This window comes from Taudactylus pleione, unplaced genomic scaffold, assembly GCF_031769625.1.
Source record: "Taudactylus pleione unplaced genomic scaffold, aTauple2 ptg000152l, whole genome shotgun sequence".
NCBI lineage: Eukaryota > Metazoa > Chordata > Amphibia > Anura > Myobatrachidae > Taudactylus > Taudactylus pleione.
The window spans coordinates 3,324,922-3,341,288 of NW_028284554.1; the positions used below are offsets into that span (position 1 = coordinate 3,324,922).

General features: G+C 44.7%; 1 protein-coding gene across 2 annotated transcripts in view; it reads left to right on the top strand.

Annotated features, from left to right (window-relative positions):
- The window catches only part of LOC148522194 (tetraspanin-3-like), a 59,266-nt gene that overhangs the window by 17,740 nt on the left and 25,159 nt on the right, over positions 1–16,367 (top strand). For both annotated transcript variants that reach the window (XM_088474305.1, XM_088474303.1), the window contains exon 2: positions 7,818–8,009. In XM_088474305.1, the coding sequence (XP_088330431.1) occupies positions 7,818–8,009 (192 nt within the window). The remainder of the gene's footprint in view (positions 1–7,817; positions 8,010–16,367) is intronic.

Consider the following 16,367-nt stretch of genomic DNA (forward strand, 5'->3'; position numbering starts at 1 on the left):
ACAAAGTGATTCACCTTTTCCAAAAGACCCAGTGGTGATATAGATAAGTCAAGTCAACATTTTGACATCTGGTCGGGTCTAAAAGATTTGCCCAACACCAGTGACACCTCTACCGTAACTCCATCTAATACGATTACCATCCAAAGAAAGGTGGAGGATTATTTTCAGGACACCATACCAGTAGACATGTCACAGAGTTCCTTCGAATATTGGAAGAAAAAAAAGGCAATTTGGAGACCCTTGTATAAACTGGCTTTGCATTACTTAAGCTGCCCACCCTCCAGTGTGTACTCGGAGAGAGTTTTCAGTACAGCCGGGAACCTTGTGAGCGAACGACGAAGGAGGCTACTTCCACAAAATGAAGAAAAAATGATGTTCATTAAAATGAACTGGACATTTCACGAGGAAAACCTTTCCCGCCAATCACGTCACAGTACAGATACTTCTGTAATGGTGGATTCCAGCGGGGATGAACTGATATTGTGTGAGGACTCAGATGATGTACACACTGATGAGGGTGAGGATGGCAATGATGGTGACATCATGCCACTGTAGACCTGTTGCCTTTAGTAGATTGGAAGATTTTTTTGTGGGGGCCCAAACAATCCATGCACTTCAGCCACAAAGTGACAGTACCTGTCGCTGAAATGCTTCGTTTGTTAAAGTGTGCATGTCCTTTTTAAGATCCAACATAAGGGTGAATGGCAGGGCCCAAGGACAATACCATCTAGCACTATCTTTCATTTCTGCCACTGCTGTGTGGCATAGTTTCATAGATGTGCTTTAAACTGTGGTGTCTGTGTCGCTGCTCTGACGCTTGGTAACCAGTCAGCTCACTGCAACCCTTAGCCAATAATGGTGAAAACAATAATTTAAGCTGTGAGGTGGTCTAAATTGACTGGAAATTAATGTTATTGAGGTAAATAACACTCTAGGAAGAAAAAAAAGCCCAATTTATGTCATAATTTTAGATTTTTTGGGCAAAAAATCCAAAGCCAGTCACCGCAGTTTGGCAAATCCAAAGCCGGACGATGAATTAGAACCAAATCCAAATCCGGCAAAAATGGTCCGGTGCACATCCCTACTGTACAGTGACGTGCTGCTGTGAACCCCCCTCCCACTTTTATCCCCTACATGCAGTCTTTTTTTATTGAGGAAGGGTAAAAACGCAGATCTGAGAGAATAGGTAGACATAGAATCTTGCATGGACAATGCATACATTGTGCTAAACACAAGGAATACAATATAAAATGTAAACGTCTTAGTTCTGATAGACTCGTTGAGTAACCAAAGGATTACTCAGAGGCTTGATGGTGCAGAGCTCCCCCCCCCCCACACACACACACACACCCCCCCACACACACACGCACACTAAACTATGGAAGGGCCACTGAAAAAGGGGTGTGGCAACATGACACGCCTCCTGTTTCTCGTCACTTTGGGAACATTCCATATGCACTTTACCTAATATGATGGTTTCTCAAAATGTGGAACCTCTGAACAAATCTATTCTCCCTGGGAAGGCGGCGTCTTCAGTCAGTATTCACTATTCATTTAGGTCACATCGTCCAGAAGATGCCTGTTTGTATAGGAATATTAACAAGGTCGTCATCATACAACAGCGGTTCTAGAGGTGTTATATACTTAACGCTGCAAACTGGAAATAATTAGACTCTAATCTTCCACCGCACTGACTAATGGGGCCCATACATCTGCGACGGATTGCCCGAATTCCACGTTCTGCCAACATAGAAGTTTTCCAGCATGATGGATTTCTCCAATTTGCTGATCCTGACCAAGAAATGATTGGGATCGACGAGTCTGAGATTTTTAACCAGCTGTTTTATCACAAACTGCGGATGAATCGCTAGTCATTGAAGGCGGATTTGATTGCGGATCAGATAAACGGAACGGGGAATCAGGGCTGTAGATGTATAGACAACAACTCCTTAAATGTAATAGTGTTTGGTGCCCCCTGGATCTTGCATCAACAGGCCCCGCCCCCAACACACAATTAATTGAGCCTCACTGTAATACTTGGCAGACTCTCTCATCCCTGTTTTGTTTGCTTCTTATTTTTTCTTTTACTAATATCCTGCTGTGTTCCTCATCCTCCTTTTCTCTATATATTGGCTCCTTTCTTTCCCTTCTCATCCACTCCTTGATCCTCCTTCACCCTGCATACTTTCATTACGATTTCTGTTTTTTTAACAAATCTGTGACATGCATTCAGACTTTATTATCCTTTATTTATATGGCGCCACAAGTGTTCCGCAGCGCCTTACACAGTACATAGACAAATAAGTGAACAAGCAACAGGTGATTTACAGTACAGTACAATGCAAGGTTTATATACAATGCAGCATTAGTGATCATAACATTCCAATAAGCAACAGGGTGTAAGCAAGCAGGTGTTAGGCACCCGAATGAGGAGCAGATGACTGTATAAGGAGTAGCACAAGAGGGTAGAGGGCCCTGCTTGTGAGAGCTTACATTCTAAAAAGGCAGGGCAGACAAACTGTATGCAGTCAGGAAGCCGATGGTCGAAATGCTGACCGCCCGCTTCCCAACTGTGCAATCCCGACAGGGGACTAATGATAGGCGTTGAAATCTCGACGCCTATCATCCCTATGCCGGGAGCCCGATGCCCGGCATACCGAAATACTGCTAGAGGGTTAGGTTGGAGGCTCCCGGGGGGGACTTGGGGTTAGGCACTCCCCGAGAGGGTTAGAGTTAGGCTAGGGGAAGGGGGGGGGTTAGGGTTAGGCACCCCCAGGGGGAGGTTAGGGTTAACCACCCCCCAGGAGGGTTAGGTTTAGGCTGCGGGGTCAGGGGAGTTACGTTTAGGCACGTATGCGCGGGGGGGGGGGGGGAGGGGGAAGGGTTAGGGTTGGGCATCCCTAAGTTAGGGTTAAGGGGGTGACGGTTAGGTATAGTTAGTTTACTCACCTATCTGGATCTTCACTGCTGCTGGTCTTCCGGCGTCGGGATTTGAACCGCCGGACCTATGTCATTCATACCGATCCCAGACAAACAGGTGTGACACAGATGGGGTAGACAGGGAGGAAGGAGAAGGTAGCAGTAACATTTTAATGTTATCTTGCGCTTTACTCATTGCCTCTCAATTTACATGACTTGAAACTTGAATGATGTTGTAATCTTACAATCTACCTGTTCAAATATCCTTCAACCCTCTTTCTATTCCGTACCCCTTCTTTGTTATATTACTACTTTTTTTTTTTTTTCTTTAATAAAATAAAACTACACAATCCTTTATAGCAAATCTTCTATGAGGGGGGAAGACAATTAGCCGTGGGCTAAATGACCTTCTGTGGCTATCCTATTAGCCCTGAAATGCTGCAGGCAGCCTCGCTTATTGGGGATTTTTTTTTCAGTAGCTCGGCGTTAAATTACTGCTGCTAATGGATCCCTGGGGGCTGTCCAATTAGCCCTAAAGTCCGGCTCGACGCCGGCACTTATCGGGAATTTATTTTTTGGGGGGGACCTGATGTGTCTTGAAAAATAATCCCCGAAAAGTGCAGTGTTTTCACCGCTGCAATGGCGAGAAACACATAGGATCCGTGAAGTTATCACGGATCCTATGAGTTTTCGGGCGAATAATGCTGCTTACCGTTATAAGAAAAATTGGCGTGATTCTACCAAGACATTTCAGCACTGGAACGAAGATATCGGGATAGATGGAACGTTTCTAGGCTTGCTGACTACTGGTGGACCGTGATGAGTGAGGAAGTACAGGCTACAAGAGAGCGCTCTCACGAATAGACCACTATTTCAAACAGTACTTTTTGGTTGCGGCATGGTTTGTGTTATTTGCAATTGACTCAGGGCTGGATTTACCACTAGGCAATTTAGGCACCCGCCTAGGGCCCAGTGGGTCCCAAGGGGCCCATGGTTGGGCCCCTCGATATCCGGCCCTGGGGATTAGTCACAGTCACTCACAACAGCTAGGTCCGGATGTAGAGGCAGGAAATCTTCGTCGGCATCTTCTCCTACTTCCCGCTGAGAAGCACTTGCCTCCAGGCACCAGCAGGGGGTGCTGACAGGATTTTCAGCTTTAGTGTAGTCCTGACTCCTGGCTAGGCAGCTCTCCTCTACTATTAGTACAGGCAGCATGGGGGCATACTGTGTGTCCCTGCCCTCTGATGACGTTTTACTGCTCTGCCACAGTGAGTGAACTGTGACAGGTGAATCACTTGAGTTTTGTATAGGGGGAGAAAGGGGAGGGTTACTGTTACTATGCATGCTGCCAAGTGTAATTTGAAAGGCTCTGCTGTGTGAGTGATAGTGATGCAGTGTCTGCTGTGTGAGTGATAGTGATGCAGTGTGTGCTGTGTGAGTGATAGTGATGCAGTGTGTGTTGTGTGAGTGATAGTGATGCAGTGTCTGCTGTGTGCGTGATTGTCATGCAGTGTGTGCGTGATAGTGATGCAGTGTGTGCTGTGTGAGTGATAGTGATGCAGTGTCTGCTGTGTGAGTGATAGTGATGCAGTGTGTGCTGTGTGAGTGATAGTGATGCAGTGTCTGCTGTGTGAGTGATAGTGATACAGTGTCTGCTGTGTGCGTGATTGTCATGCAGTGTGTGCGTGATAGTGATGCAGTGTGTGCTGTGTGAGTGATAGTGATGCAGTGTCTGCTGTGTGAGTGATAGTGATGCAGTGTCTGCTGTGTGAGTGATAGTGATGCAGTGTCTGCTGTGAGTGATAGTGATGTGAGTGATAGTGATGCATTGTGTGCTGTGATAGTGATGCAGTGTCAGCTGTGTGAGTGATAGTGATGCAGTGTGTGCTGTGTGAGTGATAGTGATGCAGTGTCTGCTGTGTGAGTGATAGTGATGCTGTGTGAGTGATAGTGATGCAGTGTCTGCTGTGTGAGTGATAGTGATGCAGTGTCTGCTGTGTGATAGTGATGCAGTGTGTGCTGTGTGAGTGATAGTGATGCAGTGTCTGCTGTGTGAGTGATAGTGATGCAGTGTCTGCTGTGTGAGTGATAGTGATGCAGTGTCTGCTGTGTGAGTGATAGTGATGCAGTGTGTGCTGTGTGCGTGATAGTGATGCAGTGTGTGAGTGATAGTGATGCAGTGTCTGCTGTGTGAGTGATAGTGATGCAGTGTGTGCGTGATAGTGATGCAGTGTCTGCTGTGTGAGTGATAGTGATGCAGTGTCTGCTGTGTGAGTGATAGTGATGCATTGTGTGCTGTGATAGTGATGCTGTGTGAGTGATAGTGATGCAGTGTCTGCTGTGTGAGTGATAGTGATGCAGTGTCTGCTGTGTGAGTGATAGTGATGCGGTGTGTGCTGTGTGAGTGATAGTGATGCGGTGTGTGCTGTGTGAGTGATAGTGATGCAGTGTGTGCTGTGTGAGTGATAGTGATGCAGTGTGTGCTGTGTGAGTGATAGTGATGCAGTGTGTGCTGTGTGAGTGATAGTGATGCAGTGTGTGCGTGATAGTGATGCAGTGTGTGCGTGATAGTGATGCAGTGTGTGCGTGATAGTGATGCAGTGTGTGCGTGATAGTGATGCAGTGTGTGCGTGATAGTGATGCAGTGTGTGTTGTGTGAGTGATAGTGATGCAGTGTCTGCTGTGTGCATGATAGTGATGCAGTGTCTGCTGTGTGCAGTATAGTGATGCAGTGTGTGCGTGATAGTGATGCAGTGTGTGCGTGATAGTGATGCAGTGTGTGCGTGATAGTGATGCAGTGTGTGCGTGATAGTGATGCAGTGTGTGTGTGCGTGATAGTGATGCAGTGTCAGCTGTGTGAGTGATAGTGATGCTGTGTGAGTGATAGTGATGCAGTGTGTGCTGTGTGAGTGATAGTGATGCAGTGTGAGTGATAGTGATGCAGTGTCTGCTGTGTGAGTGATCGTGATGCAGTGTGATCGTGATGCAGTGTGAGTGATAGTGATGCAGTGTCTGCTGTGTGAGTGATAGTGATGCAGTGTGAGTGATAGTGATGCAGTGTCTGCTGTGTGAGTGATCGTGATGCAGTGTGATCGTGATGCAGTGTGAGTGATAGTGATGCAGTGTGTGCTGTGTGAGTGATAGTGATGCAGTGTGTGCTGTGTGAGTGATAGAATGCTGTGGTGTGTGCTGAGAGTGATAGAGTGAATCAGTGTGTGCTCAGAGTGATAGAGTGGTGCGGTGCGTGCTGATTGGGTTTTATAGTGATGTAGTGTAATGTCAGTGATAGTGTTTGTGGTGGTGATGTTTGATCTTTTATCTCATAAACAGGGACATTATGGGCAATGTCTGGTAGCAGCAATAGTGTGAACATGAACACCCTTCTTGTTGCTTGGATCCCTAGCAGCATCACACCTGAGTCTTTGTGCGCCCAGCTCATCATGTGCTTCAACCGCTTTGACATTGGGTTTAACATGGCAGATTCAGATCATTCAGTGATTTGCAGTGGGTGCATGGAGGGTTGTGTGATGGTAAATTAGGGATGGACATCGAATTGCGATGGTTAGAGACAATCAATATATTTTTTGTGATGTTACTGTTCTTACCATTCTATGGTGGCTTTCCAATGTGTCACCATCGAATGGTAATGATTTGATGGTGTTCCGATGGTTACCTGTTTTTTAAATTCTTGCCCTGTGTGATGGATTGTTTGAGGGGAAATCTGTAAACCCCGGTGGATGCAATACCGACACTGGAAGGCAGAAGAATGAAGATCCCGACAGGGTAAGTATTTAAGCTATTCCTAACCCTTCCCCACCCACTAACCCTCCCTTAGGGGTGCCTAACCCTAACCCCCCCCCCCCCCGCACCCTAAACCTAACCCTCCCGGGGTAGTTCCTAACCCTAACCTGCCCCCAGGGGTGCCTAACCCCCTCTTCCCCTAGTTCAACCCTAACCCTCCCAGGGGGTACATAACCGTGTCCCCTTCCCCCCCCCCCCCACGGCTATCTGCTCCCTACGCCCGGCTTACATTTGTTCGGTATTCCGGGTGTCTGGATATAATGATAGGCGTCGGGATTTCCACGCCTGTCATTTATTCCCATGCCGGGATTTCACAGTCTGAAAGCCGGCGGTTGGCATTTCGGCCACCAGCTTCCTGACCTGACTTTTGAGGGAAGGGGGGCCACAAACTGGTATCTTGCCTAGGGCCCCATGAGGTCTAAATCCGGCTGTGAATTGACTGATATTTTCTGGATACAACATAAATAACAGTGGTTTCAATACAGATTATTTTAAAATCTCTTTTCTCTATGACTAATCCTGAAGTACATATGGCACAAATAGTGTTCATTTTAGGTCAGGCTTTGGGCAGGGCACCAGACATGGAAAGGGCCTGTGGTGCATGCATATGTAAAGGTGGTGTGACCATGAGAAAAGGGGGCAAGTCTCTAAGACTTGGTGGGGAGTTTGACTTGGGCAGTACACCTGTCAAACTGTAATGCAGGTGTCCTAAAGCGAGCTCAGGGAGGACAGAAACCCCCCATGGAGCAGAAGGGCAGGTTTTTCCTTCATCACTCTTGGGGTGTGCCCAGCACTTGTGGACATGCTGGGCTGCCCACATCTATTCACCGAAGGTGAGCGCTGCACTGAAATACCTCTCAGACCACAAATCGAGACTGTTGTCCCAATGGCTTCATGGTACTATCCTGACAATTGGAATGGTTGAGATGAATGTTTTTATATGTTTTATAATATATACTTTATTTTTATATGGGATTAAAAGGGATTTTTTTACATGCAGAAAGATGTAGATGCAGGAAACATATCAAATATATAGCATAGAGGTGATCTAATTATAGTTCATGTGTTCTTCTTTTTTTTTTTTTTTTTTTCCCTAGGCTTCTGGTGCCGCCCTGCTGTATGCTGTTTACTTTATAATATTATTATATAAGAACTACAAGCCCTTCTTCCTTGGTTTTTACATACTACTACCTAGCATTTTTGCTGTGAGCGGAGTCTTCTTTCTTGTTGTTAATGGTTTACTGGGGTTAAAAATTTCAAAGAAAGGTACTCGCTGTCAACAAGGAATGGTGAGTATAAAACCATTTCATACTAATCTGTGTGGGTGTGATATAATTCGACAGTCATAATGTTGCCATGAGAATGTTGACCATGTAGACAGTGATGAAATGTCGCCCTATCGTTCCTGGTGGCCCAGCAGGGACTTGCCTTGCTACCCTAGGCTGCAATGGCTTCCAGGTCCCGGCGATCATGTGACTATATGACTTCCGGGTCAGAGCTGTGATCCTCCGGAGTTCCTATGAGTATTTCTGCCCTAAACCTCCCTGTAGTGCCTAACCCTAACATCCCGTTCCCCGCAGCCTAACCCTAATGTCGACATTCTGACATTGAGCCTGTCGACATTCTGAGAATGTCGACATAACTGACATTATGAATGTTGGCTACATCCCATCTGTGCATATAAAATACATAGGACATACTCACTCTGTGGGTTTCCAGTCTTCACTATTCTTAAAAAAAAAAAAAAATTTAAATTGTACCCTTCCTTTTAATGCCTGATTTTAATTTGTGCTTATCTTTTGAATGGCGCATATATAATGCTGATAACCAGTGTCTAGCAGCTGTGCATTAGAGAGCTGCAGAGAGTACCAGAGCCCTCACAGCTCTCACTGGCTGCCTGCTAGACACAGCCTCCCTTCTGTCCAAGCCAGTGCTATATATTGATCGAAAAGTTTCCAGACTCCCATTTAAAGTGTCAATACTGCTGGGGTGCCATCCCAAATAGATCCAAATTAGGGTCTCAGAACAAAAACGAGACCCTAATTAGGATATGTTGTTGTAAGCGCAATCAACGTTTTGGTCCCAGCATGGACCTTTATCAAGATCACAAAGATTCATGTTGGGACCGAAACATTGATTGCTGCTTACAACATGGTGCCTGCTGAATAAACCTACTGCTTTGTTTATGTCTGGTGAGTGCACCCGGTTTTTCCTTTATATAAAATTCATATGAGGTTAACATAATTTGGACCCATGTAAACTGTTAAATTAAAGCCCAATTATAGGGAAGGGGGAATCTAAGTGACTTTGGTGAACTGAGGCTCACAGATTATCTATGAACAGATTTCAGACTGTTCTCAGCCATTGCTAAATACTGTTGGCTGCCAAACACAGGGTCAGTTTTACATTTTTGCCCCCTAAACTGTTCTCATTTATATTTTGTGGCCACTTCATATCACTATAACCCTAGTCTGTACAAGGTTACAACCTCTGCTGCATCCCATGTATGGTAAATAAATGGCCATAGTATAGCTGACAAATGGTTTCCATTATTTAAAAAAAAAAAAAAAAGAATTTGCTGGCTTAGGGGGTCTGTTCATGCAGGGAAAAGTTTCCCCTGTGATAACTTGCTGCAAGTTCAATCCTTGTATTGAAAGCATTCATCATGCACCCCATACTTATCCCTTCCGAAAAGCTGCTCCTTTTGTGGAGACCGCTTTTCGGGAAAAGGAGACTTTTCTCCAGCTTCACCGTCTCTTCGCAGTGCAGCTTGACGACAGGCTGCGAAGAGACGGATGAAGCAGCAGAGGAGAAGCTGGAGGAGTCCAAACCCCCCTCCCCCGCATGCTCTGGCGCACCTCCCTGCTCACCCCTGCTGATGAACTACACTGGCACTTAATTTCTACAAAAGTAGGTGAAGATTAAGGTTGTCACCTATTTTTGTAGAAATTAAATAATGAATGATGATGAATAGACACCTTAGTCATTATGAAAATCAATAATATGACAATTGAATGGAGTGATGACTTAGGCCCAGTGTGCAGAAATCATTCTACAGGTGACAACAAGTAGCCTGATCCTGCCAGTTTAACCACATCTGCCTCGTATTTGGGTGACCAGTTATGTCTTTTAGAGGAACATTAGTAAATACTCTGACCTATGTGCTCCTAACCATAACAACCAATCAAACATTTACTTTCATTGTCTGACAGATGAGGTAGATGTATCAAGCCTTCTGAAGAGTGGACAAGTTGCCCATAGCAACTAAATCTGATTCTAGCTAGCATTTTTCAATCCATGCCAATAATCTGAGAGAAGCTATTTGGTTGGTACTTTATCTCTAAGGTTTGATACATCTCCCCAAAAGTACCAACCAATCGGCTCCTATCTCCCTTTTACAGGCTGTGTTTGAAAAATGACAGTTAGGAGCAGATTGGTACTTTATCTCTCTCCACTTTATCTCTCTCCACTTTTTCTCTCCTGACGTTTGATACATCTCTCCCTTTATTCCTTCTCTCTCCGCTGCAAGATTTGATAAATCTCTCTACCTCCCCTCCCTTATGTGTTAACACACTTTTGCACCTTTAAGCAATGTTGGTAATATCAACAAAATAATGAATGACATGGGGGTCTGCTCATGTAGCTGGCAGAGGAGTACAGACCCAGGTTGATGGCAGACATCTGCTTGCAGAGAGTTATTGTCTTAAGGTGCGTATCCACTAGCAGATAGTGGAACGACTATACCATTGCAATCGTACAGTCGTTCCTCTTCCCCTGCAGTGCCTACACTGAATGATATGTCATTCAGTGTAGGCACCCTCCCTCATCCCTGAATATGGTCAATCTGTCGTTTATTAGCATGTTCAGGTGATGACTGATGTCGGAAACCACCAGCTTGAGCACGCATCTCTGATAGTTTCCTACATTTTCATACCCGATTTGTGCACAATTAATGAGCAATTGAACGTTATCGTTCAATCGCTCATTTAATTGGCAAGTGGATACCCGCCTTTAGAGGCCACCAAAATATACAGATTCGTATTTGAAACCATATTTATTTTATATGGTTTATTTCTTTTTTTTTTTTTTGTTAAAGGTCCTGTAGCATGAAATTCTTCAGTAATCTAAGGGTCCTATGGAACATAATATTGGGCTGTTATCCACAATTAATATTAGACTCTATACTAGCATCTAGACTTTGGTATAATCTGTGCAACAGAGGTAAAGGTGGCCATACACGGCACGATATACGCCCTGATCCGATGGATTGGCACAATATAGGTGCTATATCGTGCTGTGTATGGGCACGATGTTGTACCTGATATCGTGCTACGCGCTCACGAGGGATCGTATATCGCATCCCCAGATCTTCCCGCATGTTAATCTGATTTGGGATGCGATGTACGATCCCATTCAGATGGAGGAGGGGGGAGCCGGCATATCGTGCGGTCAGCGGGAACTGCACGATTGCTGGCGGTGATGGCAAGATCTGTCTGCTGACGGATCGGCAGTCGCACTACACGGTGCTTCGAACCGTGTATGGGCACCTTAAGAGACCTACTGTAATATGCAGTACTTGCCTACATATAAGCTCCACAATAAATTCATGTTATTACTACAGTCCCTTGAGGAATTGATCACAGTTCTGCAAGTGCTGTAACTAGAAGTTCCATGACCTCTCGAGGAGTCGTACTGCCTCCATTTTTTTTTTCTGCCCAACTTACCCTCTGTGTCTGACAACTCTTGCTTGCCAAGCCATCTTTGGTGCCTTGAGAGAATACATTGATGCAGCTCGAGCTTACCAGTTTATCTTCATATTAATTTGGTGTAAGTAACTGGTATCCAGGCACATTTTATGTATACCCTGCAGATTTCTGCTATAAGGTCTGTACTGGGATAAACAAGGTCAGGGATTGTAAGCCTGCGAGCAGGGCCTTCCTACCTATCTATCTGTCTGTTATTACCCAGTTTTTTGTTCTATTAAGGTTCCAATTGTAAAGCGCAACGGGTTATGCTGTGCTATATAAGAAACTGTAAAATAAATAAATTATTGGTGAAGTCTGTGTGCTCCAGTTAATCAGTAGTTAATATATTGAGCTGTGGGTGGGAACTCTTGTGGCACTACCTATGTTGCTGACCAGGGAGACCGTGCAAGAACCGATGCTTCCACCTTGATGTAGCGGTGTCCTCCATTGGATGTTGGCTAGAAGAACTTTTCAAACTAACTTCACATGCAGAAATATGCCTTTGACAGTGGGTCCACCATTTTTGTGGGTGACCCTGATAAGGGTACATGGCAATGCAGAGGTGCTTTCAGGTGAGAGTAGGAGTGTTAGGAGCAACATGTTACATTTCAGGGCCACATTGGTTATAAAACCTTACATTACTATTAATCTCAAGTTAAATAAATACTTTTTATAAAAGAAAGTGTCCCCTATGCCCAAAGCAGGAAAGTACTGGGGGCTGCAATTCAAGACACGGAGGGCTATGTGCAGCCTTTTGGGACTGCCTGTGTCCCATCACTGTTTTCCAGCATATTCTTTTTCTTTTCAGACCTTGGAGAGAGAAATTTATTTTGAAACATTCCCTCTAAAGGGGGGGCGTGGCCTAGGAGCGCATGGAGTAGCACGCAGGGTGAAGTGCTCTCCAGGTCTCAATCATCCGGACATCTATCCTGTTTCTCCCCCGGGACCCAAAACTAACTGGCTGGCGATGGAAGCTGTGGTGATCCTCCGGGCCAACCGCTGCACCACGCTGCCAGAGACTTCCTCGCTGGGGCCTCCTGCTGGGTCTGGCCGCGTGACACGTCGGGCTCCGCTGAACACAGTGCGTCTAAGCTGCGCTCTATACTCCTGGGCTGCTGACAAGGTGAGATCACCCGGGGACTCTGCTGGGAGAGGGCCTGATGAGCGGTGCTGAGACACCACAGTGCGGGCTGTTAACCAGATCACATGATAGGCCGACGCCATTTTCCATCAATAAGAAGAGTCTGCCTTAAAACGCTGGGGTGCCTGGTGAATCATCCAGAGGTACTGTGCTCTCATCTCCCTTGAGCTCTGTTGATACCTTTTTTGAAGCCTCTGAAGCCTGGGTATCCTATTTTGCCCTGCAAAGTGTGTTATATAGATCACTTCAAGTATTTTCTGCCTTTTCTGTGTATAAGCACATAATTGTGCGGACTGTACTATCTGCATATAAACATGGTGAAACACCATCATCCAGCTGCTGCTGCAAAATTAGTACAATATGCTAGAGGTTCTGGCGCTCAGTCTAAAGCTGCCGACCATGGGAGTGAATCCCCTCCTGTTTCGCCAGCTGAGTCTGCAGTCTCTGTCTCGAATACCCCCTCGGATGTTGTAATGCAGAGGGTCATTGATGTAGTTATGGCATGTGAAACTCGACTCTGATAAAATTGGTAAGGTCCGATTGGACCTATCGTTAATACATCATGATTTGCAATGTGTCAGAGAACGTGTAGGCGAACTCGAAACCCGCACGTCTACCCTAGAAGATTAAATAACGCCTTTGGGTGTCAGAGTTGGATCACTGGATACACAGGTACTAACGGTCCAGAAAAAGCTGTTAGATATGGAGGGGCGGCTGAGAAGAAATAATGTGAGGTTCGTGGGACTGCCTGAAAAGGAAGAGAGCCATTTTTCAATAAATTGTTCTGGATTATTGCCGGCTGACACTTTCGGTAAAGACTTTCTCAACATATTTTTCATTCGAGAGAGCCCACCGTATTCCTTTTAGGCCCTTGCCGCCGGGGGCCTGCCCCGCACGCTCATTGCAAAGCTCCTTCACTATAGAGATCGGGATGTTATCCTTCGATTGGCCCTATGCAGTGGAATGGGTCTCGGATTTCCGTGTTTCCTGATTTTGCCATAGAGATCCAGAAAGAAAGGGCACAGTTCTCCTCTATAAAAAGACGCCTGAGAGATCTCTACATACCTTATGCCATGATTTATCCATCCAAATTGAGGGTGGTTGCCGACGGAGAAACAAAATTCTTTGCATCCCCACGAGATGCAGCTCTGTGGTTAGACCGGCGCAGGCCGGCGAGTCTCCTGTTAGCCCAAGACTGAACCTTGCATACCTCTCTTCTGCTGATTGTGATTTTTTTTTTTAAGCCATTACAACTATCAAAGTCCATATGTATACGAATATTTGAAATATGACTGATGTTGTTTGTATTGCTAAAACACGTAATATGCTAATTTAAATTTTTATTGTATGCTAAGGTACAAAGAATATTCCTAACGGAGAGTTTATTTTTCTGAAGTCCCGGGTGCACATTTATAGACCTGGAGATCTCATTTGTGTTAAGCCTTAGGGCCATTATATTTTTTGCCCTAGTTACACTGTGTAGATAGTGGAGTAGGGATATAATTACGCAGGCTTAGTTTATTACTATAAGACATAGGGGCTAAGAGAAGGGAAGGGTTTTTATTTATTTTTTTCTGTTTGTTTGTTTAGTTTAGGGATGAGGTATGCCGTAGTTCAGGCTGGTATACAGGGTGGGGGGTGGTTGAAGAGTGTAAATTGTTGGGAGTTTTTTTTTTGTTTTTTTTTTTGTGCTGATTTGCTTCTGTATCCTCTATAATTGGCAAGGTTTATACTATCTGTGAGCTGGACGTCTGATCTCCCCATTATATACATATCATAATGGTATAAGATGACATCACTAAATGTTAAATTTTTATTTTGAAATGTTAGAGGATTAAATGACAAAATCAAGCGCTCTTTGGTCATTAGGCAAATTAAACAATATGGAGTGGATGTTATTTGCCTAATGGAGATACACTTGGTTGGAGGACAACTGATGTCATTAAAGAAACCTTGGGTGGGTTGGGCGTATCACTCAACTCATACATCAATGTCTAGGGGGTCTCGATACTGGTTCGTAAATCAGTCCCCTTTGTACTAGATCAAATACAAACCGATGTGGGGGGTAGATATATTTTTCTAAAGTGCAGAATACATTCTATGTCATTATTGCTCCTTGCGATCTATGTCCCTCCTCCGTATTCGCATGAAATCCATAAAGGCAGCTGAATTTATAGCTACGTTCCCAGGATTACCGATAGTGTGTGCCGGTGACTTTAACAATGTAATGAATTTGTCATTAGACAGACATGTTGGCACACAACTGGCTGGTAGAGATCGGGAGACTGGGTTTGCGAACATGGTCAGTGAGATGGGCTTACTTGATGCATGGAGGCTTACTCACCCACATGAAAGGCAATACTCATACTTCTCTCCTACTCATAGATCATTTTCTAGTATTGACTTGGCCCTAGTAACACCAAACATTATGCCCCGTATACTGAGCATCCAATACCAAACTAGGGGCATCTCTGATCACTCCCCTATTTCACTGAGCATTGATTTAGAAGGCCATAGAAGACAATCATTCTGGAAACTAAATCCCTTTTGTCTAGCATGAATGGGTTTTGGTCTCTAATTGGAAGCTGCATGGTCCGAGTTTTTTGATCTAAATAATGAACCGTTTTTTCGACCCAATTTGTGGGATACTTTTAAGGCATTCCTTAGAGGTACGTTGATACAGAGAGTGGCCAGCCTTAAATCGTTCTATAAAAAACAGGAGCTTGAACTGGAGACAATGTGTAGAACGCTGGAGCTGACATACCTTTCTAATAACTCTGAATCTAACAGACAGGATTGGGTAGCTGCGCAAAAGGCATGGACAAACTGCTTGGAGGATAAGGCAAATTTCAAACTGTTATTTTCCAATATGCCTCAGGGGATAGACCTGGATCATATTTGGCCAATTTAGCTATAGGCGAGAGATCATCTGTAAATGTAGCCCAGATTATTGACCATGATAGAGTGGTATATAATAAGGTACCAGATATTGCCATGGAATTTGCGAAATACTACCGTCAGCTGTATAGTTCTCGTTTGAAAGATGGGATACAGGATATTCGTAACTACTTGGCAGATATCTCTTCCAAAAGTTAGCCCAGAAGGTCGCGATCTTTTAGACTCCCTCATAACCGTAGAAGAGATTGAGTTGGCCATTAACTACTTCCCCACTGGCAAAGCTCCAGGGGTGGATGGGATCCCTCTTGAATTGTACAGGAAACATAAAGCTTTTTATTTGCCTTGCCTGCTTAAACTCTTTAATCAAATATATGAACATAACAAACTCCCTGACTCTTGTCAGAAGCTCTTATAATTGTTATACCCAAGCCTGGTAAGGATGTTTCCTCTACAGATTCATACAGGCCCATATCATTACTACCAACTGATGTTAAGATAATAGCAAAAATTCTAGCTACTAGAATTAACAAAGTTATACTACAATTAGTTCACCCGGCTCAAAAGGGCTTTATGCCTGGCAAATCGACTGCCATTAATCTTAGACACCTGTTTACCCATTTGCAAGTGCCCCGAAGTGATGACTCAACATCCGTCATAATGTCCCTTGACGCTGCTAAGGCGTTTGATTCAGTGGAGTGGGTATACTTGTGGAAGACACTGGAGGGATTTGGAATTGGTCCGGGATACATAAAATGGGTTAAACTACTATACTCTGCTCCAGTGGCAAGAGTTGCGGTAAATGGATTTGTTTTCTCCCAGTTCCCACTGTTCCGGTGTACCAGGCAAGGCTGTCCCCTGTCATC